This window comes from Camellia sinensis, chromosome 3 (genome assembly GCF_055761805.1).
Source record: "Camellia sinensis isolate YWXY chromosome 3, ASM5576180v1, whole genome shotgun sequence".
In the NCBI taxonomy this organism is placed as follows: Eukaryota; Viridiplantae; Streptophyta; class Magnoliopsida; order Ericales; family Theaceae; genus Camellia; species Camellia sinensis.
The window spans coordinates 81,317,541-81,343,268 of record NC_138963.1 but is presented as its reverse complement, the minus strand read 5'-3'; the positions used below and the strand labels follow the sequence as shown (position 1 = coordinate 81,343,268).

Genomic DNA, 25,728 nt, shown 5'->3' with positions numbered 1-25,728 from the left:
AACCTAGCGTTGATGTTTAAATGATTCTATGTCAAGATGATTTATCCATTGCGACTTCATTGTTTGCTAGTAATAGTACTTTATGTTAGAATAGGAAATTATATTTGTTATATTTTATTCTTATTTGATTTTAGGAAAAATTACTATGTAGTCCTATGTAGGAGATCTATTTCTCTTCTAATCCCACTATATTTTTGATAAACCAATAGGTCCACAGTTTTTTAAGTTCTGTGCTCGGAGGTCCCATTTTTTATTTTCTTATTTTTTAAATGATTGCGTTACCCTTTGATTTGATATATATATATATATATATATATACAGGAAAAATTAAATTTTAGATTGTGGATCTCGCTGCAATCTCGATCTCTCTCTGTAAGGGCGATCTCTTTGTGCGATCTCAATCTCTGTATTCAGGTGATCTTTGCTCTCTCTCTCTCTCTCTCTCTCTCTCTCTCTCTCTCTCTCTTGATACATATATGTATGTATATATATAGAAAAGCAAATTTGCATGATCTTTGGTTCGTGTTCGTCAATTTTGTTATAGTTTTCTGTTTTGTGATAAATTTTGTTTGTTTGATAATTATTTTGTGATTTTTGTATGTGATATAGTGTAATGATTTTGATTTTATTTTTATTTTGTTTGTTGTATAGTGTAACGTGTTTTGAATTTGTAGTTTGGAATTGTAAATTCTGAAGTTTTGATACTGATATGTTGTAATTGTATAATTTTACAGTTTGGACTATGTGATCAATTGTTTGTTGGTTTGTGATTTGTAATATGGAGGGGTGTTTCATGTTAATGTGCAAATGCAATAAGTCTTGTACTGCTATTAAGATTAGTGAGGGATGTAGTTATCATGAAATTGTTGAGAAAATATATATGAAGTTCAAGGAGTTAAGTGTTGGTAACTTTTGTTTGTTTTTCTCTATTCCTGGATATTCCAATTATATTGTTGAATGTGATGATGATTTGGAGAATATGATGTCAATTGTAGCTCCTAGTGGTTCTCATGTTGATGTTGTTGTGAGTGATAGGAGAATTGTAGAGGCTGATGATAATTCTTCTAGGATTGATTCTGTAATTTGTAAGAGTTCTTTGATTAACGATTGTGATGATTTTGGTAGTTTGTTGCCTAATTTTTATCCAAAACTAGATAAAGTTTTGTAATGATTTTGATAGTTTCTAATTTGCCTAGTGTTGGTCAAGAATTTGACGGTGGAGTGCTGGCATTCCGCATTGCATTGGCTAAGTATGCAGTTAAATGTGGTTTTACAGTGAATTATTTGAAGAATGATGCAATAAGAGTAACTGTTGAATGTATGATAAAGTCGTTTACGAGCTATAAGTGGTTTGTGCATGGAAGGGTGTTGATGAATTCCGGTATTTTTTTTATTATGAAGTTGGATAATGTGCATACTTGTGGGGTTGTTGCTTGTAGATCTTGTAGCAAAATGGTTGGTTCTAAACTTCTCTCTGATATTGTACATAATGATATTAGTGATAATCCGTTGACTCGTCCTATCGAAGCTAAAAAAAAGTTGAAAAAGCAATATGGTATAGATGTTTCTTATCAAATTGCATGGTTAGGAGTTGATAAGGCAAGACGTGCGTTGTTTGGTAATTTTGCATCTTCTTTTGACCAACTTTGATGGTACCTTGAGATAGGTACGAGAATGAATCTCGTAAGTGTGTTTGAATTAGATGTGGATGAAAGTAGTGGGTGTTTTCGGAGGTTGTTTGTGACATTTCATGGATTTTTGTATGGATTTCAATTTTGTCGTCCTTTGTTGTTTGTTGATAGTACATTCTTGAAGGGACGTTACAAGGGACATTTTCATGTAGCAACATCAAACGATGGCAGTCAAGGTATATATTTATTAGCAATTAGTATAGTTTTGGTTTGTCAGTTTGTTTTGGTAATTGGTGAATTTTGGTTTCTGTTATTTTATTGTTTGTTAATTTTTGTAGTTTCATGTTATTTTGTTTTCAGGCATGTTTCCTTTGGCTTTTGCGATTGTTGATGCTGAAAATCAAGATAATTGGATGTGGTTTTTAAGTCAGTTGTTAAAAGCTGTTGGTTCAAGTCGGAGATTGACATTTGTGTTCGATCGTCAACATGGATTGTTAGAAGCTCTTTCGGTGGTTTTTTCCAATGCACATCATGCATATTGCTTGAACTATTTGAAGAGATTTGATTGACAAATTGGTGGGATTTCATACTAACTATAAATTGACTTTGATGAAAATATTAGTTTAAATATGCTTATGCATCAACTGTTGCTTCTTTCCAACATCATATGGAGAAATTGAGGCATATTGTTGGGAATGATAGAGTTGATAGTATGTTGGATGGTTTGCAAAATAATAAGTGGACGAATGCATTTTTTAGAGGGAAACGATATAGTGAGATGTCATCTAATGCTGCTGAGTCTTACAATAATTAGATTGGTGGGGCCCGTGAGTTGCCTCTTACTTGTATGGTTGTCATGATTAGGGTTCAAATCATGACTCAATTGTCTAATAGGAGGGCTGAATTTAAAAGATGGACTACCAAATTGTGTCCACTTATGGAAAAGAAGTTGGTGGACTCTTTGAAACTAGCTAAGTCTGAGGATGTGATTGTTGCTAGTGATACTGTGTTTGAGGTTCATTCTTCTATTTCTTTTTATGTTGATATTGGTAGACGGACTTGTTCTTGTCATGAATGGCAATTGAATGGTTTTCCTTATTGTTATGTTGCGCATGGTTTGCATAGTAATAGTAGAAATGTGTATGAGTTCATTGATCATTTTTTTTGTGTGGATTGTTATAGAGAGTCATACAAGGAATTTGTTTATCCAGTGCCTTGAAGTGAGAGATTTGACTTTGATGGTGCCAGTAGTTCGATTAGCAAACCCCCTATAACGAAAAAGCAACCCGGGCGGAACAAAAAGAAGAGGATATCTTTTAGAGGTGAGAATGTGAAACAAATCAAGTGTGGGAAGCGCATGAAATATGAGAATCACAAGACGTGCAAGGTTGCTATTTAAGGCCATAGTCTATTCTTTGGATTTATATTTGAAATTGAGGAATTATAATAATAAAATGTGATACTTGGTATTATGGAAGTAATGAATAAAGTTGGTTGCATTCTTTTTTCTTTTTCCATTTGTTCTTTAGTTATTAAAATTGTTTTGTAACAGTTTTTTTTTTTTTTTTTTTTTGGTTTGTGGAGTTGGTTTTATTTTTTGGCATGCTAAGAAGGTTTTTGAAAATTTCTTATTGAAACTATATAGTCTTGTAGTTTTACTACATGATGTATTTATTAATGTTTCGTAGTGACAAAATTGTATAGTTTTCCAGTTTCATTTACAATTTTGAAATGCAGTTCATCTATTTGTTTGAGTTATGAAACTGGATAATTTTGCAATTTCAAGAATTATTTAGTAAATACATATTATAATGCATGGAAGGCAATTCACGATAATGAAACTGCATAATTTTGTAGCATAATTTTTGTTTGAATAATGAAATTGCATAATTTTGCAATTTTAAGCATTATTAGAAACATGTCCTGTATGAATTTATATGCAACCACAAACATGACGACAATAATAACTGCAAGAACACAAACAAGAATAATAATCACAGGAAGAGCAGACAATAATAACTGCAAGACAGGAAAAACAAGAAGAAGAATAATAACAAGAAGATTAGTAATAACATCAATGACAACAATCATCACCACCGTGATAACCACAAGAAGATCAACCACCAAAAACATAAAGAGTACTTGTCATACGTAAAAAAAAAGAAACAGTACAAAAATATGTTCACATGAGTATTTCTATTGTAAAGAAGTTTGTTCATTGTTTCTATAGTTTGGTATGTTTTGTCAACATTTGATAATGCCCGAGGTTCCAAGATCGGTTCTTATCATTGAGGAATTGACTGATGATTTTTGCTCGAAATTTGACCCACTCAGTTGGTCAAAGTGATTTCTGTACAGTTTGTCAGTTGATATATTGGTTGATAACATTGTAGACGGCGATGCACAATCATTCCTGCAAAGTTTTAGATGAAGTGAATTAGTTAAGTAAAAATGAAAAATTTAGTATATTGAAACATTAGTTATTGAGTTTGCATCTTACGAGTATGGGATTTTTGAGATGATAGATGATAACGTGTTTCCTTGATTGCTAAATAATGCTTTATTCCATTTCAATTAATGTTGTTGCTATAAAAGAGTTAGTGGGTGTTTTTGTTAGTTATAGTGACGTGCTTAGATGTTTTGAAAGGAATGGAACTAGATAGGAAATTTTATTTAACTTACAATTTCCTTTACAATTTTAAAGTGCTTGTTGCGACATCCTTTTGTTGGCCTCAAAGAGTCATAGTGCCTCCATATCCCATCAGCATTGTCAAAGACCACAATGGTCTAATGGTTGTCGTGGTTGATTGGAAAATGGATATATATGTTTTTCATTTCTTCTGGAAAATGGATGTCCATCATTTTTTCCCTCAATGCCTAATCTTGGTTTTGTAGTGGAGTCTATAATTTATATATGTTTGAAATATGTTATAAAAGTATGCAGTAAGACATTTTAAGTAAGTAGAAAATTTTGCAGTTTGAATAATATTGAAAGGTATGTTAATAGCTTTGCTTACCAAAAGAGCATCTAGTAATCTATGTTGGCAGTCGAACACAAAGGTCAATTTCCGACTTGAACCAATAACTTTCAACAGCTAACTTAAAAACCACATTCAATTATCTTGATTTTCTGCATCAACGTTCGGAAAAGCCAAAGGAAACAGGCCTAAAAACAAAATAACATGAAACTGTAAAAATTAGCAGACTCACAATACAATAACAGAAACCAAAATCCACCAACTACCAAAACACACTGACAAACCAAAAATATACTAACTGCAAATAAATATATACCTTGATTATCATCCTTTGATGTTGCTGCAAGCAAATGCCCTTTGTAACTCCCCTTCAAGAATGTATCATTAACAAACAATAAAGGATGACAAAATTGAAATCCACACAAACATCCATGAAATGTCACAAACAACCTCCAAAAATACTCACTAATTTCATCCACATCTAATTCCAACACACTTCCAGGATTCGTTCTCATACCCGTCTCAAGGTACTATCAAAGTTGGTCAAAAGAAGATGGAAAATCGCCAAACAACCCACATCTTGCCTTGTCAACTTCTAACTATGCAACCCGATAAGAAACATCTATACCATATTACTTCTTCAACTTTTTTTTTAATTTTGATAGGATGAGTCAACGGATTATCACTAATATCATTATGCACAATATCAGAGACAAGTCTAGAATCAACCATTTTGCTACAAGATTTACGAGCAACAACCCCATAAGTATGCACATTATCCAACTTCATAATAAAAATCATTACACTATATCACATAAAAAAATCACAAAATAAGTATCAAACCAACAAAATTTATCACAAAACAGAGAACTATAACAAAATTGACGAACACGAACTAGAGATCACGCAAATTATCTATATATATACATACATATATGTATTGCGAGATAGATAGATATATATAAAGAGAGAGAGTGTGTGCGTGTGTATGCAGGGATCGCCTAAACACAGAGATTGAGATTGCACAAAGAGATCGACCTCATAGAGAGAGATCGAGATTGCAGACAACCTCGCAGAGGCGAGATCCACAATCTAAAATTTGATTTTTCACGTATATATATATATATATATATATCAAATCAAAGGGTAGTACAGTCATTCAAAAAATAAGAAAATAAAAAACGGGACCTCCAGGTACAAAACCTAAAAAACTATGGACTTGTTGGTTTATCAAAAATATAGTGGGATCAGAAGGGAAATAGATCTCCTACATAGCACTACATAATAATTTTCCCATTTTATTTTCCATTGATTGATGTAATGGGCTGGCCCATAATTTATGCCAAATGACACTTCTGTAAATACGCATTATTCTTAATATAAGAGCATCCACAATGGATGTGTTAAAGTGTGTTATATGACAAAAAGTGATAAAAGTGAGATCCAAAAATGTGTGTTAAGAGTTTGTTAATTTAGTGAGTGAATGGTGATACAATAAATGTGTTAAGTTATGTGTTAAGAATATATATATATATATATATAAACAATAAATAAAATAAATAAATAATTGAAAAGCGCAGTAGGCCACCCCACTGCACTATCTCAGCTTCATTCTCTCTCTCTCTTTCTCTCTCTCTCTCTTTCTCTCTCTCTCTCTCTCTCTCTCTCACTCTCTTTCTCGCAGCTGGCCAAACCACTTGTTAACTGTGGCCAACCCATTAGCATCTGACACTAATGTGTTGCACTGGCCAGCCCATTAACAGCTCCATTGGAGCTCAAAATAAGAGTTTCACTAGCTAAATTTTTAACAGCTGACACTAAAACATTCACTAATGGATCCATTGTTGATGCTTTAAAAAGGATGAGGTCTCACTCATTCCTTGTCTCTCTTTTCTAAACTTACAAGATATTAGAGCCAAAACCCTAGCCATCCCTCCTTTGCTCTTCTTTTCTTCTATCAGCAATCACCCATCTCTCTAGCACCACTGTCGGCAGTCTTTTTTTGCCTAGGAGCATTGTCGGCAGTCCTTTCTTTTCCCTAGTAGTCCAGTTGGCCACTGTAGACTCCCACCCAGCCCACCTATAGTCAACCCAAACCTCCTACACGTTTGTCGAGGCCTTTGGCAATTCTCTTGGACTCCCCGACAGCCTATTATGCTTAGTCGGCAGCCCTTTTGGTCTTCTAGGGACCTGTCGGTAGCCTCTCTGGCACTCTTAGCCTCTGTCGGCTTCTCTCTTGCTCCCTAGGCCTCTATCGGTCAGCCTCCAAACAGTCCCCTTCTCTCATGTAATGTTGTCCACCTAAACATCCTTTATATATACATATATATATATAAAAGAAGAGAGAAGATAAATTTTAAAAGAAAATATTCTTAATTTTCATATGATTTTTTTATGGTCATAGTGTTTGCTATTTCTCTACCATCTTTCGGGTTTGTAATTGGCACAAGGTTTGAGGGTTACTTGTAGAATATTTATGGCAAATTCCACTAATGAGTCAACAACTTCTCAGCCGCCTAAGAATGAGTTCCCTTATCTCTTTTACTATGACTGATAATCTCAACCCTAGGCTTAAAATCACCACTTCTCTATCAAATGGGCAGAACTATTTAGCATGGTCGCAGAGTTTGACTATTTTTTTAAAGAGCAGAAGGACGATAGGGTATGTTGATTGCAAAATACAGGCACCCAGCATCACAAACTCTAGTTATGATCAGTGGGAAATCACCAACTCTCTCATCATGGGTTGGTTGATCCACTTTATGATCCCTGAGATTAGAGAGGGCTACTTAGCTATGGACACTGCACAGGATATCTGGGAGGATGTTGCTGCTACTTATTCCAGTAAAGGGAACTTCTCACAGGCTTTCGAGTTGCGTTGCTCAAGGTTTTGAAAACCGGACTAGACCGGCCGGTTCGACCGGTTGAACCGTCGACCGGTCGGGGTTCCGGTCCGGATGGACCCTCTAAACTGGCCAGAAATGAAAACCGGCGTTTTTAAGGAGAACCGGAAAAACCGGCGGTTGGACCGGCGAACCGGTCGACCCGGAGCCGGTTCGACGGGTTGATCCGGATCGGAATTTTTTTTTTTTCTTTCTTTTCTTTCTTTCTTATATATATATATATATATATAATATAAGAATATAAGAAAATTTTAATTTGAAACTCTTTTTCAAGGGTCTCCTCTTGTGAGGAATCCCATTAAGAACTTGATGAAATTATTGTGAAAGTCTTCACCTATTTATAAGAAAAAAAACTCTTTCAAAAAAATTCAAGAAATCCATGTGGGATTCAATCAAATGTATTGGAGGGAATATTAAAAATTTGATATCCCTCCAAAAATTTTGCTCTCCTTTCAATCAAATTATTTGAATTAAAATCATATAGAGGGAATATTAAATATTTAATTTCATCTTCCAAAATTGAAATTAATAATATTTTAAAATATATTATTATATTTTTCAGTAAAAAAAATATTAAGACAAATATTTAAGATAATTTAATATTTTTAATATTTTCAATTTATAATTTTATTACTTATATTTTTAATTAAATATAATTTTAATATATTTATTATGTCACGGTTTGATTCCGGTTCAACCCGACGGTTGAACCGGTGACCCGTCCACCCGATCCCTTTTTCGGTTCGCTCACCGGTCCGGTTTTTAAAACATTGGCGTCGCTCCATTGAAAGGTCAGTACAAGGTGAGATCACTATCCTCCAGTATTTTACCTTCCTTAATAATAGATGGAAGCGGCTTGATCACCTTCAAGATTACAAGCCTGTCTATCCCACTGATTCTACTAGTTACTGGAAGTTTGTGGAGCAAAAGCGGGTCTTCAAGTTCTTGAAAGGCTTGAATGTAGAGTATGATCTAGTTTGGAGCATAGTATGGATGTTCTCTCCAAGAAGCCTTTGCTTTTGTGCAAAATGAGGAGAGTCGCCACTCTGCAATGTTTCCTTATTCTACTACTGATCGCTCTGCCTTGGTTTCTACACCCTCTCGAGATGGAGAGTGTGCGCTTCATGGTTCTCGTCCTTCCTTTGGGAAGGATAATCTTTTCTATGACTACTATCGTAGACCTAGACACACACGAGAGACTTGCTGGAAGCTACATGGGACTCCTCATGGTGGCCGAGGCGATCGTCTTGGTTCTAGAGGGGGTAGGTCAAGCCAGTCTATAGGCCGAGGCGCCAATGCTCGAGCACATCTTTCTGACACGATTGAGCCACCACCTTTAGCTCTTGTTGTCTCACCGGTTGCTGATGTTTTTGGATTGTCTACCTTAGAGTTTGAGATTGCTCTTCGCCACTTGCTAGATCATCGAGCCTCTACTAGTGTCTCCAATGCATCCTCTTCTTCCTTTTCCTACTCAGGTAACTTGGCTTCCTCTACAAGTGCATTGCTATCTCATAAGACTACTCCTTGGATTATTGATTTTGGTGCTTTTAACCATATGTCTGGTTCCTCTAATTTGTTCTCAGAGTGTACACTCTCCTCAGGTCGGGAAAAAGTGCGTATTGCTGGCGGTACTATTTTGTCTATGTCAGGGAAAAGTTTAATTCATGTCACATCTTCCCTTTCTTTATTCTCTATACTCCATGTTTCCAATTTTAGTGTTAATCTCTTATCTTTGAGTCATATTACTCGTGATTTGAATTGTAGTGTGACGTTTTTTTCCTGATCATTGTCCTTTTCAGGACCTTATCACGAGGAAGAGAATTGGCAGTGGTAAAGAGGAACATGATCTCTACATTCTGGATCAGATCGACAAGCTAGCTCACTCATCTATTCAGTTACCATCCACGAAGGAAAATCTTTAGTTGTGGCACCATCGCTTATGACATTCCTCTTTTTTACTTCTTAGGCATCTTTTTCCTTCTGTTTTTGAGAAAAATAATATGTTTGATTTTCAGTGTGAGTCACGTTAACTGGGAAAACAATACATAGCTTCTTTTGCTCATTCTATTAATAAAAGTTCAGTTCCATTTTCTTTGATTCATTCTAATATATGGGGTCCCTCACGCTTTGTCTTTAAAAGATCAAAAATGGTTTGTTACTTTCATAGATGACTGTTCTAGGGCCACTTGAGTATATCTGATGAAAGACGAGTGGAGTGTTTTCTGTGTTTCAAAACTTTCATAGAGCTGTTTGCACTCAGTTTGGGGCGGTTGTCAAAATTTTGTGTTTTGATAATGGAGGAGAATATATTGACTCTGGTCTTGCCAATTATTTTGCCACCTATGGCTTTATTCACCAAACTTCTTACACTAATACTCCTCAACAAAATAGGATTGCAGAATGGAAAAATCGTTATCTCCTTGATGTGGCCCGTTGTCTATCCTTTGAAATGTGTATCGCTCGATCATATTGGGGGGAAGCAATTCTCACTGTAGCTTATTTGATTAATCGTCTTCTCACCTGAGTCCTTAAAAAACGAACCTTTCTTCAAGTTTTGTTTGGGTCCACGTCTTTTAGGTTCTATTCCCCCTAAGATTTTTGGATGTGTTTGTTTTGTCCATAATCATTTACCCACTTGTGGTAAATTGGATCCTAGGTCTTTTAAGTGTGTTTTCCTAGATTACTCTGCCACCTAAAAGGGCTATAAGTGTTATCGTCCTTTATCTCGCAAATGGTTGGTCTCCATGGATGTCACTTTCTTTGAGTCTCAGCCTTACTTTCCAACCTCTCCAATGTCACAGTCATCCTTTTAGGGGGAGCCTTAGTGTGAAGAGATTCGTGTGCCACTACTACTAGTGGTTGAACAGATTGAGAATGTTGAGCCAACAATTGTTGTGGAAAAGGAAAAGGCAAAGTTTATGTCAGGGACAAGGATAGACAGGAAGTCACCTGGATGCAAGAGACTACTTTCCCTTCTCTAGCCATCTTATTCTCCGGATGAGTGTCCAGAGTTGTCCCTCTTTCCTGAGAGTCTAGGTAATTCTGATCCTGATGCTCCTATTCCTGAGTTCTCAGATATTGATGTTCCCATTGCTAATAGGAAGGGTGTTAGGTCATGTACTCAGCATCCTATTACTAATCATGTCACTTATTCTAATCTATTTCCCCCATATAAAGCTTTTATGTCTAAAATTTCTTCTGTGAGTCTACCTAACAATTTTCAGGATGCTAGTGTCCAGAGTCATCCCCCGGATGAATCATCCCCATCTCCTGAGAGTCCAGGTAATTCTGATTTTGATGCTCTTATCTTGAGTTCTCAGATCTTGATATTCTCATTGCTAATAGGAAGGGGGTTAGGTCATGTACTTAGCATCTTATTATTAATCATGTCTTTTATTCTAATATGTCTCCCTCATATAAAGTCTTTCTATCTAAAATTTCTTCTGTGAGTCTGCCTAACAATTTTCAGGATGCTCTCTCCGTTCCTAAATGGAAACATGTCATGATGGAAGAGATGAGAGCTCTCAGAAAGCGTGACACTTGGGAGTTAGTGGAGTTACCTAGAGGCAAAAATCCAGTTGGGTGTAAATGGGTGTATACTCTAAAACACAAAGCAGACGGTTCCATAGAACGGTACAAAGCAAAACTAGTTGCTAAGGGCTTCACTCAAATTTATGGGGTAGATTACCAGGAGACATTTGCACCAGTTGCTAAGATGAACTTTGAGAGAATACCACTCTCTCTTGTAGCAAATTTGGAATGGCCACTTCATCAGTTTGATGTGAAGAATGCCTTTCTTCATGAAGACCTAGAAGAAGAGGTCTATATGGACATTCCCCTTGGTTTTGATGATACTACGTCCAAAGGTAAGGTGTGCAAGCTCTGGAAGTCACTTTATGGGCTAAAGAAATCCCCCTAGGGCTTGGTTTGAAAGGTTTGCTCAAGCTATGCTAAGATATGGGTTCAAACAAAGTCCAGCTGATCACACCTTATTTGTGAAACACTTCTCACATGGTAAGACCACAGCTCTTGTTGTTTATGTTGATGATATTGTTCTGACAAGGGATGATGTTGAGGAGATCCCTCGGTTGAAGGAATACTTAGCCAATGAGTTTGAAATCAAAAACTTGGGTAATTTGAAGTATTTTTTGGGCATTGAAGTAGCTCGGTCTAAGGATGGCATCTTCATATGCCGAAGGAAGTATATATTTGACTTGCTAAAGGAAACTGGAATGTTTGGAGGTAGACCTTGTGATACACCTCTAGAATCGGGCCAAAAACTAAGTGAGGATCAGACGATGGCATCATCATATGCCGAAGGAAGTATATATTTGACTTGCTAAAGGAAACTAGAATGCTTGGAGGTAGACCTTGTGATACACCTCTAGAATCGGGCCAAAAACTAAGTGAGGATCAAACGATGGCGTCTTCATATGGCGAAGGAAGTATATATTTGACTTGCTAAAGGAAACTAGAATGCTTTGAGGTAGACCTTGTGATACACCTCTAGAATCGGGCCAAAAACTAAGTGAGGATCAAAGGGGAGATCCAGTGGGCAGGGGAAGATACTAGAGGCTAGTGGGTAAGCTCATATACTTATCCTACTCAAATCCAGACATTGCCATTGCAATGAGCATGGTTAGCCAATTTATGCATGCTCCTAAAAATTTCCACTTAGAGGCAGTTATGAGAATCTTGAGGTGTCTAACGTCTTCTCCTAAAAAGGGTCTCTATTTCTCAAAACATAGACATCTCAGTGTGGAGGCATTTACTGATGTGGATTGGGCTGGATCTGTCATTGACAGACGATCAACTTCTGGATATTGCGCATTTGTTGGAGGCAACCTAGTCACATGGCGAAGTAAGAAACAAAATGTAGTTGCTAGATCTAGTGCTGAGGTAGCATTCAGGGCTATGGCTCAAGATGTATGTGAGTTGCTATGGATTAGACTATTATTGAGAGATTTGGTGTCACGACCCAAACCCGGTACTCCAAGGGTTTAATGTCGTAACAAGATAAATGAAATACAATAAGGAAATTCGGAAAATTTTACAACGCAAACGGATAATTTAAATAAATTAGGATAAGTAACTGGGTATCAACTGTTTATTTTGAAGGTAATAAACATAGTCATTGGTGCTTCATAGTATTACAAGAGTTTAATAATAGAAGACAGAAAAAAAAAACAAAATAACATAGCGATTCATTTTCCATCTTGATCCCGCTAAACCTCGTCACCTGAAAGGGGTAACAGCTATAAGCACATAGCAGAGTGAGAAATATTATACTATGAGGGCACAAAATAGCCATGGATATTTAAAACATTATAGATTGAGTTGAATTGAATACATAATTTAATTAAGTGCCAGAAACTGAAATAATCACTATAACCACGGTACATCACTAAAGAAACTGAAATAATCACTATAACCACGGTACATCACTAAGTGACTAGCACTACACTGGTCAATGGATCCATGACAAACACTGGGCCACAAAGTGGTCAATCACTAAGCCAATGGTTATTTAAGTCCCCCAAGGCATGGGACTCCCGTGGTGGTATTCACAAAACATATTTTCACATAAGGTTATAGCCAAATATTCTTTAAAATAAAAACAAACATATCCATGGGTTTCCTTTTAAGCAAAAAGGATTCAGAAATAAAACCACGTAACTGAAACCTTTATAAAACATAACTTTTATAAATGTACTAATAAAACATAACTTTTATAAAATAGATTTTGGTAAGTCAAAACATAAGTAAAATACATTTTGGTAACTCAAGGTATAATATAACTCACCTTAATAGTGACCCTTAGCCTTCCTCCACTAACCCAACTTATTTACGTATTTCTTCCACTCTCTTTTCTTTCTTTCTTCTTTCTTTCTTTTCCTTTCTTCTTTTCTGTTTCTTACTTCCACAGATTGAACAACTTCACTATTTATAGTGAAACGAGTCCACTGATTGGCCGACACGTGGCCGATTCGAATCGCTCCCCAGATTATTTCTGATTCACCCGAGATTCATTCCTATCTTAAGAATTAATTAGGATAACAATTAAGATAATTACATTTGACCCAACAATTAAGATAATTACATTTGACCCAATATTTTAATATAATTATATAAGTAAATTAATTTTTTTAATTAAATTACACATTAACACATACCAACAGAAAATTAATTATTTATTTTATTACCATACCCATTATTATTATTATTTATATTATTATTTATTCCCTCTTTTTTTTTCTCTTTTATTTTATTTTATTTTATTTTATTTGTACTATAAATTTTATAGTTAGCCTCAAATAATAATCCCTAATTAATAACCCAACGCCATTCTAGATTTATACATTTATTCATGTAATAATCTATTATCACGTGCAACCATAATTATATATAAATATAAATATTTATATGGACTTGACTAAACGTTCGAGGTGTCACATTTGGGGATCCATTAGACTGATTCCATGAGATTGTACTGTGACAATAAGGCGGCGATCAACATAGCTCATAATCCAATTCAACATGACAGAACCAAACATGTGGAGATTGATAGGCACTTTATTAAGAAAAAACTCACTAATGGCACCATATGTACTCCATTTGTGAAGACTGAGGACTAACTAGCAGATGTTCTCACCAAAGGAATAGGGAGCAAACCATTTTATGACATTCTCAATAAGCTATAATACATCCTTTGTGGTTTTACTATGGATGATAATATGCACACCTTGATTGTCATAAATTTATGGTTATAACGATTAAAATGCAGAATCCATTACGGATAATGTAGAGTGTCGTGTGCTATGTGCACATGCATAAGCCATTGCATTGTTACAGAACGTTACGGACTACATGTTGTTGCGAACATCAAGTAAGCTTGTCGTTACACACGAACATTCTGTTTCAAAAGTTAAAAAGGGTCAACTTTCCCCAAAAAAAATCACACTAGTTGCCAACATTTAATGTTAAAACATACAATGCAACATCCAAAAACAAATGACACTATGGTCTTTGGCTCCGGTCTTGTTCTACCAGGCTCAGAGCCTATACCTTGAAAGCCCTATCAAAAAAGGAGAACTGCTTCACGGTCGCTAACCCGACCTGTACCCAGTCAGACAAAACTAATCACCTTACTTAGGCCTCATTTGGAAATAGGCTATTTTAGTAACTTTTTAGTTTTTTGATTAAAATATAAGGTAAAAAAATTAATATATTTGGAAAGACTATTTAGTTTTTTACGAAAAGATATGAAAAAAATAGAGAGAAAAATAAATCTTTGACTTTTTGGTATAGGTTGTTGGCTTGTTAATTTTTTTAGTGGTTTTTTGACTTTTAGATTACAACAATGAGTTGCCAAACAACACCTTAGTGTACCTCCCCTAAATCGGACTTTCTTTCCTTCCCCCTCCACTCTAAGACTCACTCGTCCGAATGTGGTTAATTCTCATTCTAAGATCTCATCCTTTAAGCATTTGGCAGGTATGAAAGCAGTGGGTCCATCTGTAAAAGGTATTCCGATCTGTTTTATTCATATTTTGAAACACCACTGCACATAAAATTCAGAAAATCTTAGCCACGTTATTTTTGGAGATTTTTGACTTATTCTTTTGGTTGACTTTGGGACTAATATTCTATTATTGCCCAAGTACTATAAATAGACTTCCATACACTCTTTTCCTTACCTTTTCTTTCTCTCTCTTTTCCTCCCTCTACACCGTGAGCTTCTCTCTATCCAAAACTCAAGCTTTTTCACTTAGATGTTCAGATCTACTCACTTCGGGTCATCCTCTCGCCTTGGTCCATTGGAATAGATTGAAGATCTCGCCGAGGGCTTTCTCTCGAACCAAGAAGTTTGTGATTTCGTTACTGTTGATTTTCTTGGATTCTCCTCTTCGCTTCAAGAGGTAGAGATTTTTGTGATTCTTTTCAATATCTTGCTATGGTATTTTTCTATTACATAAAACCATGGTTTGAAAGAAGATTTGTGAAAGGCATATAGATGTGAGTTAGGATTTTGAATCCAAAGTGTACATCTTATGTTTTAAAGTTGATTTTGAGAACTTGATGTTAATGAAAGTTGATTTTGATGTTTTAAATAAACAGCCCTAATTATTTGATTGACTAAATAATATGAAGAATGAGATTTTGGTTAACTCTTGTATTATGGAATCAAACCAATTATTGTGAATAGGAAATTCTTTTGAGAAATAAGGAAATGATTTTTATGAAATGGGATTACGTCATGAAGGTTGATGATTTAGGATTTATAACTAACTAATGGGTTGTGTTCATGGTAATTTAATCCAAGCTCTAGTTTGAATTATTTAACAATGTGCCTAAGAAAATGAGTTATGTTAGGAATTGAAATGTTTGGGAGATATTGATGATATATTGAGAATTTTATTGTTTGATTTTGATGGTTTGTATTATATACTATGTTGAGATTGGTCTTTGGCCATCAGGGAAGTATGGTGTTGATTGTTATGGAATAGGCCATGAGTATTATGTGTGTACATTATTTGTGTATTTAGAATGTTGTGATGATACTTTAAGAATTATATCATATGTTGTGTATGGTATTGTTACCTGTGCGGGAAGTTAGGTGCCCATGTGCCCGATCGTGTGAGCACGATAAATGTGAAAAATGTTTTGAGGTGCCCACGGGCCCGATCATGTGAGGACTTTAAATTTGGGGAATGTTTTGAGGTGTCCATGTGTGTGAGGACGACAAATATGGAAAGATACTTGTTTGAGGAGCCCAACTGTCCATCCATGTGAGGACAGAAAATGTGAGACTATTTTGGTGACTTGTCATAGTCAATATTTTTAAATAGATTGAAAGATGCCCTATTTCCTTTCGTGTGGAGGCCGGTAAATGTGGGAGTATATTAAAATATTATATTGTTGAATGATATATGGTATGTGCTAGACATGTAGTGAAAAATGGATGAATGTAATTAGTATGTTTTGGGTTGTCAATGACTTAATATTTAAAGCAAGAATGTAATTAGCTATATATGAAATCATTTTTGGTGAAACTTCACTACAAGAATTTACACATTTGGCGACCACTTTTGCCGATCAAAAAAATTTTGGTCGCGAAAAAATGACATTTGGCGACCAAATATTAATTAGTCGCGAATGATCATTATTTTTGGCGACCAAATATTATTGGTCGCAGAAGGTTATATTTTAGCGACCAAAAAATGAGTTGGTCGCAGAAAGTGGTATGATTTTGGCGACCAACTACAAATTTGGTCGCGGAAGGTCACATTTTGGCGACCAAAAAATAAGTTGGTCGCGTAATATCAAAAATAAGTTGGTTGTGGAATTGGCGACCAAAATTTTGGTCGTCCAAAAACTTATTTTTAGCGACAAAAAATATTTTAGTTGCCGTATGTTGAGTTTTGGCTACTAGAACAATGTAGTCGCCGAATGGAAAATAAAAAATTATTTTTTATCTTTTGGCGACCAAAATTTTGGTCGCCAAAAAACTTATTTTTAGCGACTAAAAATATTTTAGTCGCCGTATATTGAGTTTTGGCTACTAAAACAATGTAGTCGCCGAATGGAAAATAAAATTAAAATATTTGTCAAAAAAAATTAAATTTATGTCAAAATTTTAAAATTAAAATTATTTGATATTAATATTTGTCAAAATCAAAATTAATTTATGTCAAAAAAAATTTAATCACCAAAAAATTTATTTCAAATTTAGGAGGATTTATAAAATTACAACTCCCTCTCTTTCCATGATTTATAAAATTACAAATTTTGGAGGATTTGGAGGGACACATGTTTTCCCCCTTATTTTGGAGGGATCTTTGAACTCGCTCATCCCTCTCTCTCGTCCCTCTCTCTCATCCCTATAAAGAAACCGGAGCTGCGATTGAACCCTTGAAAACTTTCTCTCGCTCATCCCTCTGTCTCATCCCTGTAAAGAAATCGGAGCTGTGATTGAACTCTTCAAAACTTTCTCTTGCTCATCCCTCTCGTCTCTGTGTTAGGTGGAGAAGTTGGAGCCGATTAAACTCTTCAAAACCCTCTCACCCATCCCTTTCTCATCCCACTCGTCTTTGTGTTGTGTAGACAAGCAAGAGTTGACTCCTCTCATATGCTAAAAACGGCGGCCAGAAACCCTACAAAGTGTTTTGGGCAGGTGGGTATGTTCCAACTATGTATGTTTGTATAAACCCATAAATTTAATTTTCAGTTTCTTGGTTGTGTGTCTAATTAGTGTCTCAATTGTGGTTTCAACAGTGAAAAAGATGCTCAGATGTGTATATATGATGCTTCTTGGGATACCCATTTCGGTTTCTGCTGTGACATTGATGAAGAAACTTCCTATGAGCTCACTGGTAAGTTTGGGTTTATTGTTTGATTGTCCTGTTGTACTACTCGATTTTCTTACACGGTTGAATGCCCAGTTTGATGTTAATTAGTCAAGGAGGGGTATTGCCTAGTATAGTTAAATATTGAAATTGAGCAATACAACCGTGTAAGTATTGCCTATTGTATTGCTCGATTTTCTTACACGGTTGGTGTTTAATTGATGTTTTTCTTGTTAATTGTTCTATCATTAGGTATTCTTGTGCATTAGTGAGCTGTTTACCTCATGATAAAGTTAGAAACACCATGATCAATTGGGAGAAATTAATGCTTAGGTTTTCTGCTTGTTTGAATGTTATTGTAATGTTAGGAGGCTTCACTATCAAAATTTAGTGTTAGATTAATAGTTTTTCTTTTTCTATGCACACAACTCTTGTAGGTTTACTTGGGGTGTTATCTGTTAGGCCTGACCTGGATTTTAACTCTGCAAAAATAGATTATGGTAATTCAGAGGTTCAGTTAGGTTCTCCTTTGAATACATTATCTGGAAGCACTCTTTCCTGTGGGGAAGTCTAAGCACTGGCTTGTTCTAATGGACAAGCCGGCAATTGGTGTTGTCATAAAGGCACAGATTGTTGATTATTATACTCAACTACTAACCACGGTGATAGGGACGTATGGATTAGTAAGTGTTATTGTTGTTGTTGTTTTCCCCTTCTTTCACAACTTCTGTTTCTATTTTCCTAAAATTGGAATGAAGAATTTCAACAGTGAGAAGGACGCCCAAATGTGCATATACCACATTTCCTGGCAATCCGACTTTGAATTCTGTTGTGAGCTAGATAAGGAGTGTGCACGAGAACTAGCAGGTTTGGTGTATGCTTCCATAACCTAAGTTTTGGATGTCTATGCTGGTAGAATAAGGATAAATGTTTTTGATTTGGCGCAGGTGTACCTGGTATGTCATTTGTTCAGCCAGATAAAATTTTTGACTCAGATAATAAGAATTATGGAGGTTTGTCAACATGTTCAACTTTGATAGATGCACTATATTTGTTTCTTGTTGTAATTATGATCGTAGAGACAGTATCTTGATTAGATCTTTCCCTTTACGTTTTAAAATCTTTCAAATTTGCAACTTAGACTGAAAGTTTATGGAATATATACCATGGATATCATGTTGTCACAATTATATTTGAATTTATGCCATAAATTTTCAAGTTTAGTTTCAATAATTGCATATGAAATATCTTCATTGCTGAACTTGTGGAATGGCAACATGACGTCTCAATTGGACAACCCTTGTCCTGCGTTACCTTTTTGGGTTTGAGGCTTCTATTTTTGCCTTTTGAGATTGGTAGTTTAAAGATTTGAACCAGAATTGACTGTGTTCAGATTATAGATGGTAAAATCGTTTCATGATATTGCTAAATATCTGGCATACATGAAGGATAACTGCTACGATATTATTTAATTGACACAAAGAGAGCTCCAGGACAAATGAATGTGTACGGAGGAAAATTTGTAGAGAACATATATTTATTGTAGATTTTGGCTTTTCTTCAGGGAATTAAAGTATTTATAGGTCTTTCAATTTCATGTCTATGAGGATTGAGTAATGGTGGTGAGTCAATATGTTTTTTATGAGAGTTTACTATAACAAGATGATGTATTTCAGGTGAGAATTTGCAGCAGTCTGGTAATGCCCCAGATTCTTTAGCACCAAATGAAATAGCACTACTACAAAAACAGAAACCCCTTTCCTGTGCTGGTCTTGTAAATACACATCTTATATGAAATATCTTTTATACATGAAAAACGTGCTTAGAGCCTTAGACTTTGTTGTATTAATATTTGGTGAAATCCCTGATCTCTACCTACTTACAAATTTGCAGATGCAAGAAATTTATGGGGCTTCTTGTTACTTCATTGAGGCAGACAGTATGAACAAGAAAAAATGTCTGTAAGTTATTTCTTGCTAATTTTGGTGTTTTGGCTAGTTTACTTGCTGATTGTAGCTCATAGTAATTGCTTTTGTTCCCTTACACAGCATCTCTTTTATGCATGATGCAATTTGTTTCTATGAAAGAGATTCTGTTATCTATATTCTTTGAATAATTTATACAGAAGATTCATTATGGTTCAAGCATTTCTTGTTTACACATTTAATTGAGAAGTAGTTGATCATATACATGAATTTATAGAAGGCCATATAGGGACAATTCGACATGGATGTGACTGGTGAATGAAAACTTAGAATAGTTGTATTGTGTCGAATGTTAATGATTCAGTTAATTTGAATGATACTTTAAAATTATAGGTTTATAATGGATTGAATGAATTATTAGGAATTACAGGTGTATTGTTTTCCTGCTTTGGCAACCAATTTATTAGTCACGACAAATAAATAATTTTTTTTCGCAAAAAATGACAATTGCCGACCAAGAGTTTTGGTCGCAAAAAATACATCTATTGCCGACCAAAACAGCTCTTGGTCGTGGAAACTCACTTTTGCCGTCCAAAAGTTTTGGTCGCGAAAAGTAACAAATGGCGACCAAATTTTTTGGTCGTGGAATGTCACAATTGGCGACCAATTTTTTGGTCGTTGAATATGATAATTGGCGACCAAACTTTTTGGTCGCGAAATGTGTCAATTGGCGACTAAGATATTTGGTCGGGAAAATATCACTTTTCGCGACCAAAATGTTTTAGCGACAAAATGAATTAGTCGCGGTAATGATATATTTAGCGACCAAAAAATTAGTCGACAAATCCAACTTTTGCCGACCAACCAAAATTTTGGTCGCGAATTACTTTTGCCAACCCTCAATTGGCGACCAAAGTAGCGACCAAAAGAATTGGTCGCGGATAACTTTTGCCGACCAAAAATGGGCTTTTAGCGACCAATTTTTTGGTCGGCAAAAGTGTTAATTCTTGTAGTGCTTGATGGAGTTGACAAATTGTTTTTATCAAAATACGAGAAATGACTAGTAAGAGTAAGAAATGAAATGAATTATCTGGTGATGTTAAAAATGGATCATCTTTGAGAGGTAAATATGTATTTTGATTATATAAAAAGGATACCTTACTTATATACCTATAATATCGAGCATCATAATCATTTTTATCTGTAAGGGATTATTGTTTAGAATTATTATAGATCTCTACTGGACCTTTGTGTTCATTCATGTTGTTTAAAAAATTTTCAGGTGCTTCAGAGGCATCAGCAAAGAATCAAGGAGTTTTGTGGTGGTTTATATATATAGATTAATTGTTGGCAAAGTGCCCATGTATTGGAAAGAGAATGTATATCTGTTCGAGAGAGATACTTATTCTGTGATGTCAGCCTAAGGGCATGTATGGTAATATTTTGTATTAATGTATTTCATCATTTCTATAATACAAGAGAGAACAATACTATCTATTCATTTATTCTCTTGTTTCCGCAATTGTATTATGTAATTGGATTTTAATAAGGAACTTGGTAATATTGTCAGGTAATAAAATGTAGAAGTGTGACATTGACCCTAAGTTGATGGATCTAAGGGTAAAAGAGCTTGAGAGCTAAAAAAATGGCAGAAGTGAGAGAAAGAGAGAGAAATGAGCAGAAAAAGTGGATTTTTACGTGCATTCAAGTCTTAAATGGACTGATCATTGCGGGCACCAATGACACCGTCGTAGGTGTGACCTTACTCATCGCAGGTGCAACCATGAGAGTGACGGGCCACTCTCACGGGCGCTAGGATTTTCATAGACTAAGTACTGGGACATATTTTTGGTTATGGCGATCGCCTAGCAGAGAAATTTCTAGTTCGATGTTCTGAAGCTATTCCAAGGCATTCCAAGGCCAAATCTCGACAAGGCAAGGCAAAAGTCAATCAAAACAAATACATACTCCAAACGAAAAGGCAAAAAGAGTCAGGTTTTGACACAAGCTGTTACAGGTACTGACAAATTTATCAAAGTAATAAATAATTAAGATATTTTGACTTTTGTTTGTGAATATTGATTTATTTTTACTCTATTTGTATTAGTTTGTATTAAAATGTAGGGTCAATTACAAATATACCCCTGGAATTTGTTATGTGGTTTAGAAAATTAAAAATACCCCTTTATTAGTATTTCTAATTTAATAGAATTAACTAAAAAATAAATAAAATTTCTAACTGTTCTCTTATATATTGATAAAATTATATGAATTATTACGTGAATTAAATTTTTAACATTATTAAAAACTGTTAATTGACTTGATGATTTAGTAATAAAATTGGTTATTTGTTATGAAATTAGAGACTTTTAGGGCCAGGATGTAATTTCTAAAACTACAAGAGGCAAATTGTATTTTAAAAAAATCTCAAGGATGTATTTGTAATTTATTCAGAAACTATAATGTGGCAAATGTAAATAGTTGAATTGTATTTTTTTTAAAAATATTTTACAGTGATAAATTTATCACTAAATGTTTAATAGGACTTTTAATCAACAAGTCCAGTTCACAGGACTAGCTCGTAACTATCCATTTTCTTTCCCTTCTCATCCATCTCCCTCTCATTCTCATTCTCCTTATCCTTCTCCTTCTCTTTATTTTGTTCCCACCAGATCTGAGGAGGTGGTGGTAGAGGTGGACATTCTTTTTGCCAAAAAACGGTTGAATAAATGTCACTGGAGATTGAAGGTGGACGCCGACGACGAGGGAGACACAACAGTACTGAAGAAGGTGGAGGGAAAGTATTTTGGGGATACTGATAGGTAAAATAAAATATAAAAAAAATAAGTAGAACTCATTAAGTAAACAAGTTCAAACAGCATGAAAGTGTCTGTCCTTTTGTTACCAAAAAAAATGGTGAGAGACAATGTGGTGCCTATTAAATTTTTAAAAATTTATATTTTAATTTTATTATTTTAAAATTAATATTTTAATTACGAGTATTCTAATTTAGTATAAATAGTATAAAATTATTTAGTTTTATGATTTGAAATTACTTAATTTTTCTACTTTATTAATTTTGATTTAATTTAATTTTCTATTTTCCAACTTCTTGTTCTTCAATGACAAAATTTATTATAAATAATGGTTGTTTAACTCAAGCACAAACGAAAGAACTACAACGGAGTCGTGCAAGAAACTGAACTAGTGCTTGTCATCATCCCAAAATCAAAAAAAATAAAAAATTATGTAATAAATATTAAGGCCTCGTTTGAGAATTGATTATTTTAGTTGGTTTTTTAATTTTTTATAACAAGATATATAGTAAAGTAAAGAAAGTGATATCATAATTTATAGTGATTTTTTTTACTTTTTTACTAAAATTTTAAATCCCCAAACGAGGCCTAAGTACAACGATTATATTATGACATTATTACACAACATTACCAATAAGGGTGTAAATTTGGCAATTTGGCTCCGTCCAGTCCACTGTCAGGCCGCATGAGCTCCAATCAAAATTCAGACCTGATCGGGCCACGAGAAAAAAAAATTTAGGCCCAAGCCCAGGCCCAGGGGGTCGTCAAGCCTCGGGCGGGTTAGTCCTAGGCTTGGGTTTGGGGCAGGCCTGACATTTTTTTAAAAATTTTTTTTTACAAAAAATGACATAGGGCCTCAAGCAGGGCGGGGCAAGCCTCAAGTCATGCCTTGAGTGGACCGATGTGTCGGGCCTAGTTGTTCGGGCTCACGAGCTAGGTCAAGCTTCAAAATAGACGGCCTATACCTAGGCCCAAGGTTGGGGTTGGGTTCAAGCACGAGCCTGGACTGACCGCACCGGAAGCGGTGGGCCAAATTTACACCCCTAATTACATACCCATAAATAGTATGTTACCAACCAGTAAACACATATTCGGGGCAAATTGTTGGAAATATAGTTTGGAAAGCATTAATAGTTGAATAAGAAATTGACTACAAAATGCACCATTTGAGAATGGTTTTAAGACTATTTTTTAAATGTAAAATTAGATTTTATTTAAATAAATTCATTAATTTTTTGGGTCAAAATTGAACATGATTCGATTTAAAATTTGAATTATTTTGAAAGAACAATCATGCCTTTTCTGGTTGCACATTTTTATGGAAAAGAGATGACTCTTCTGAAAAGTCACCATGACCATTCGAAGAGCCACCATGTCATCTATATAAATAGGCCCCATTGTATTCATTTTGAATTGAATTCATCTTGTGTTTCTTTCCTTCTGCACTTTGTCTTTTCTATAAGAGAATTCTGCACAGTAAGTGTCACAGCCCAAACCCGCCCCTATGGATTTAGCACCGTAACCGGCTAGTAATCCGAGATTACCGAAGGCCTGCTTAACAGTAATACAGTAAAACAGAGTACAGGAGCCTGGCGGAAGCCAATACAGTAAATAAACAATGTCCAATGAGCTGTGACAGTCTGTATGCCAAAAAGACTTTTCATGCATACATATATATATACACACAATGCAGAACAGTATGTACAACATTTATAATCATTCAGATCAGGGACCTAATCCCTATTAAACAGTACAGTAACAGTCTATACAGTTAACAAGACAGTTACAGAGACAGACGGGGGAAATTAAAACACCCCTAAGCCATAGCTTGACAGGCTCAGAACCTCGCAGTGAGGCACAATGGTTGGTTTGACAAAACTGGAGCTTACCCCAACGCTACTAGCCGCGGTCTGGTGCCTGTACACCTACATATATATATGAGCAGTGAGCTAAAACCCAGTGAATAACATAATGCGTAAAGAGGTTTAGAATGAATGTCCTTACAGTAATGAAAACAATTCATTAAATCAGTATTTCAGTCATTCAGTCAGTACAGTCATATGTGGTACATCCATTAACATAACAGTATAGTAAACAGTAAGTCTTGAAAGACCGAACAGTCAATGATGGCTATCAATCAGTGAACAGTAGTGGTTCCAACAAGGAAATCGACAGAAATCTCTATAATAGTAACAGTCAGTAACAGTAGTTGCTAAGAATGCCACAATATCGTTCAGAATAGAGGACATACATTCATTTTATTAACAGTATCAATTCAGAAACAGTACAGTTTAATTGTTCAGAGGATAATCATTTTTGAACATATCTTTACATAGTTGTAACTCACAGAGTTCTGGGCTACAATTAGGCTAGAGCGCGTCCCCAGTCGCCAACCATACACAGTTTACAGATTGAACACACACTAAGCTACACAGTTGGAAAAGATAATAACTTAATCCCTATCTTGACTCGGTGTGGTTCTACATCTATATCCTCATTAAGATGCCTTAAACTAGGCCTAAGAATGCCTAGGATGAAATGAGGATGCAAAGATGCACTTTAAAAGCATTTTCAGAATTTTCAGAAAACAGGGTTCCAACTTGAGCATCGATTACTCCGCTTGAGCGGAAATGCAGACAAAGGTTCCGCTCGAGCGCAGACTTAGACGCTCGAGCGTACTGCAAAACAGTTGTCACGACCCAAACCCGGCCCTATGGGTTTAGCACCGTAACCGGCCAGTAATCCGAGATTACCGAAGGCCTGCAGAACAGTAGAATAGTAAAACAAAGTACAGGGCTTGGCGGAAGCCAATACAGTAAATGAATAGTGTCCATGGAGCTGTGTCAGTCTGTATGCCAAAAAGATTTTTCATGCATTCACATATACAAACAGTATAGTCTATACAAAATTTACAGTCACACAGTACAGGGACCTAATCCCTCGATAACAGTACGGTTAGCAGTTAACAATCTATACAGTAATCCAAACAGTATGGAGACAGACGGGGGAAAAACAAGACACTCCAAAGCCATAACATGGCAACTCGGAACCTCTCAGTGAGGCACAAAGGCTGGCTTGACAAAACTGGAGTCTAACCCACGCTCCTAGCTCCGATCTGGCGGCTGAGCA

General features: G+C 35.4%; 2 protein-coding genes across 16 annotated transcripts in view; both read left to right on the top strand.

Annotated features, from left to right (window-relative positions):
- Positions 1-22,825, top strand: part of LOC114317157 (uncharacterized) — a 31,263-nt gene extending 8,438 nt beyond the window's left edge. For 3 of the 10 annotated variants that reach the window (XM_082920167.1, XM_028263855.2, XM_082920168.1), the window contains 2 exons: positions 1,816-1,867; positions 1,992-2,275. In XM_082920167.1, the coding sequence (XP_082776293.1) occupies positions 1,816-1,867; positions 1,992-2,200 (261 nt within the window). In that variant the 3' untranslated portion in view covers positions 2,201-2,275. Of the gene's footprint in view, positions 1-321; positions 415-1,276; positions 1,868-1,991; positions 2,276-2,813; positions 3,165-15,146; positions 15,432-21,065; positions 21,219-21,353; positions 21,801-22,455 lie in introns of those variants that run through there. The other 7 variants (XR_014364214.1, XR_014364213.1, XR_014364216.1 and 4 more) reach the window with 6 other exon arrangements.
- LOC114320239 (organelle RRM domain-containing protein 1, chloroplastic) lies at positions 17,212-19,999 on the top strand. Of its 6 annotated transcripts, none has more exons than XM_082920172.1 (6): positions 17,212-17,686; positions 17,788-17,885; positions 18,628-18,725; positions 18,806-18,871; positions 19,535-19,632; positions 19,752-19,999. In XM_082920172.1, exons 3-6 carry the CDS (start codon positions 18,644-18,646, stop codon positions 19,821-19,823), a joined length of 318 nt encoding a protein of 105 aa, XP_082776298.1. In that variant the 5' UTR covers positions 17,212-17,686; positions 17,788-17,885; positions 18,628-18,643; the 3' UTR covers positions 19,824-19,999. The 6 variants fall into 6 exon arrangements, with proteins under 6 accessions (XP_082776298.1, XP_082776301.1, XP_082776300.1 ...); XM_082920171.1 differs by having other exon boundaries at positions 17,642-17,690; XM_082920170.1 differs by having other exon boundaries at positions 17,643-17,885.
- Positions 22,826-25,728: the final 2,903 nt, after the last annotated feature.

What these genes read in the sequence shown, in the direction of transcription:
- LOC114320239 (XM_082920172.1), top strand. Translation starts at nt 18,644, where the DNA reads ATGTGCATATACCACATTTCCTGGCAATCCGACTTTGAATTCTGTTGT. An exon ending in AGATAATAAGAATTATGGAG is followed by an intron (nt 18,872 to 19,534) that starts GTTTGTCAACAT and finishes GATGTATTTCAG; the next exon opens with GTGAGAATTTGCAGCAGTCT. An exon ending in CCCTTTCCTGTGCTGGTCTT is followed by an intron (nt 19,633 to 19,751) that starts GTAAATACACAT and finishes ACAAATTTGCAG; the next exon opens with ATGCAAGAAATTTATGGGGC.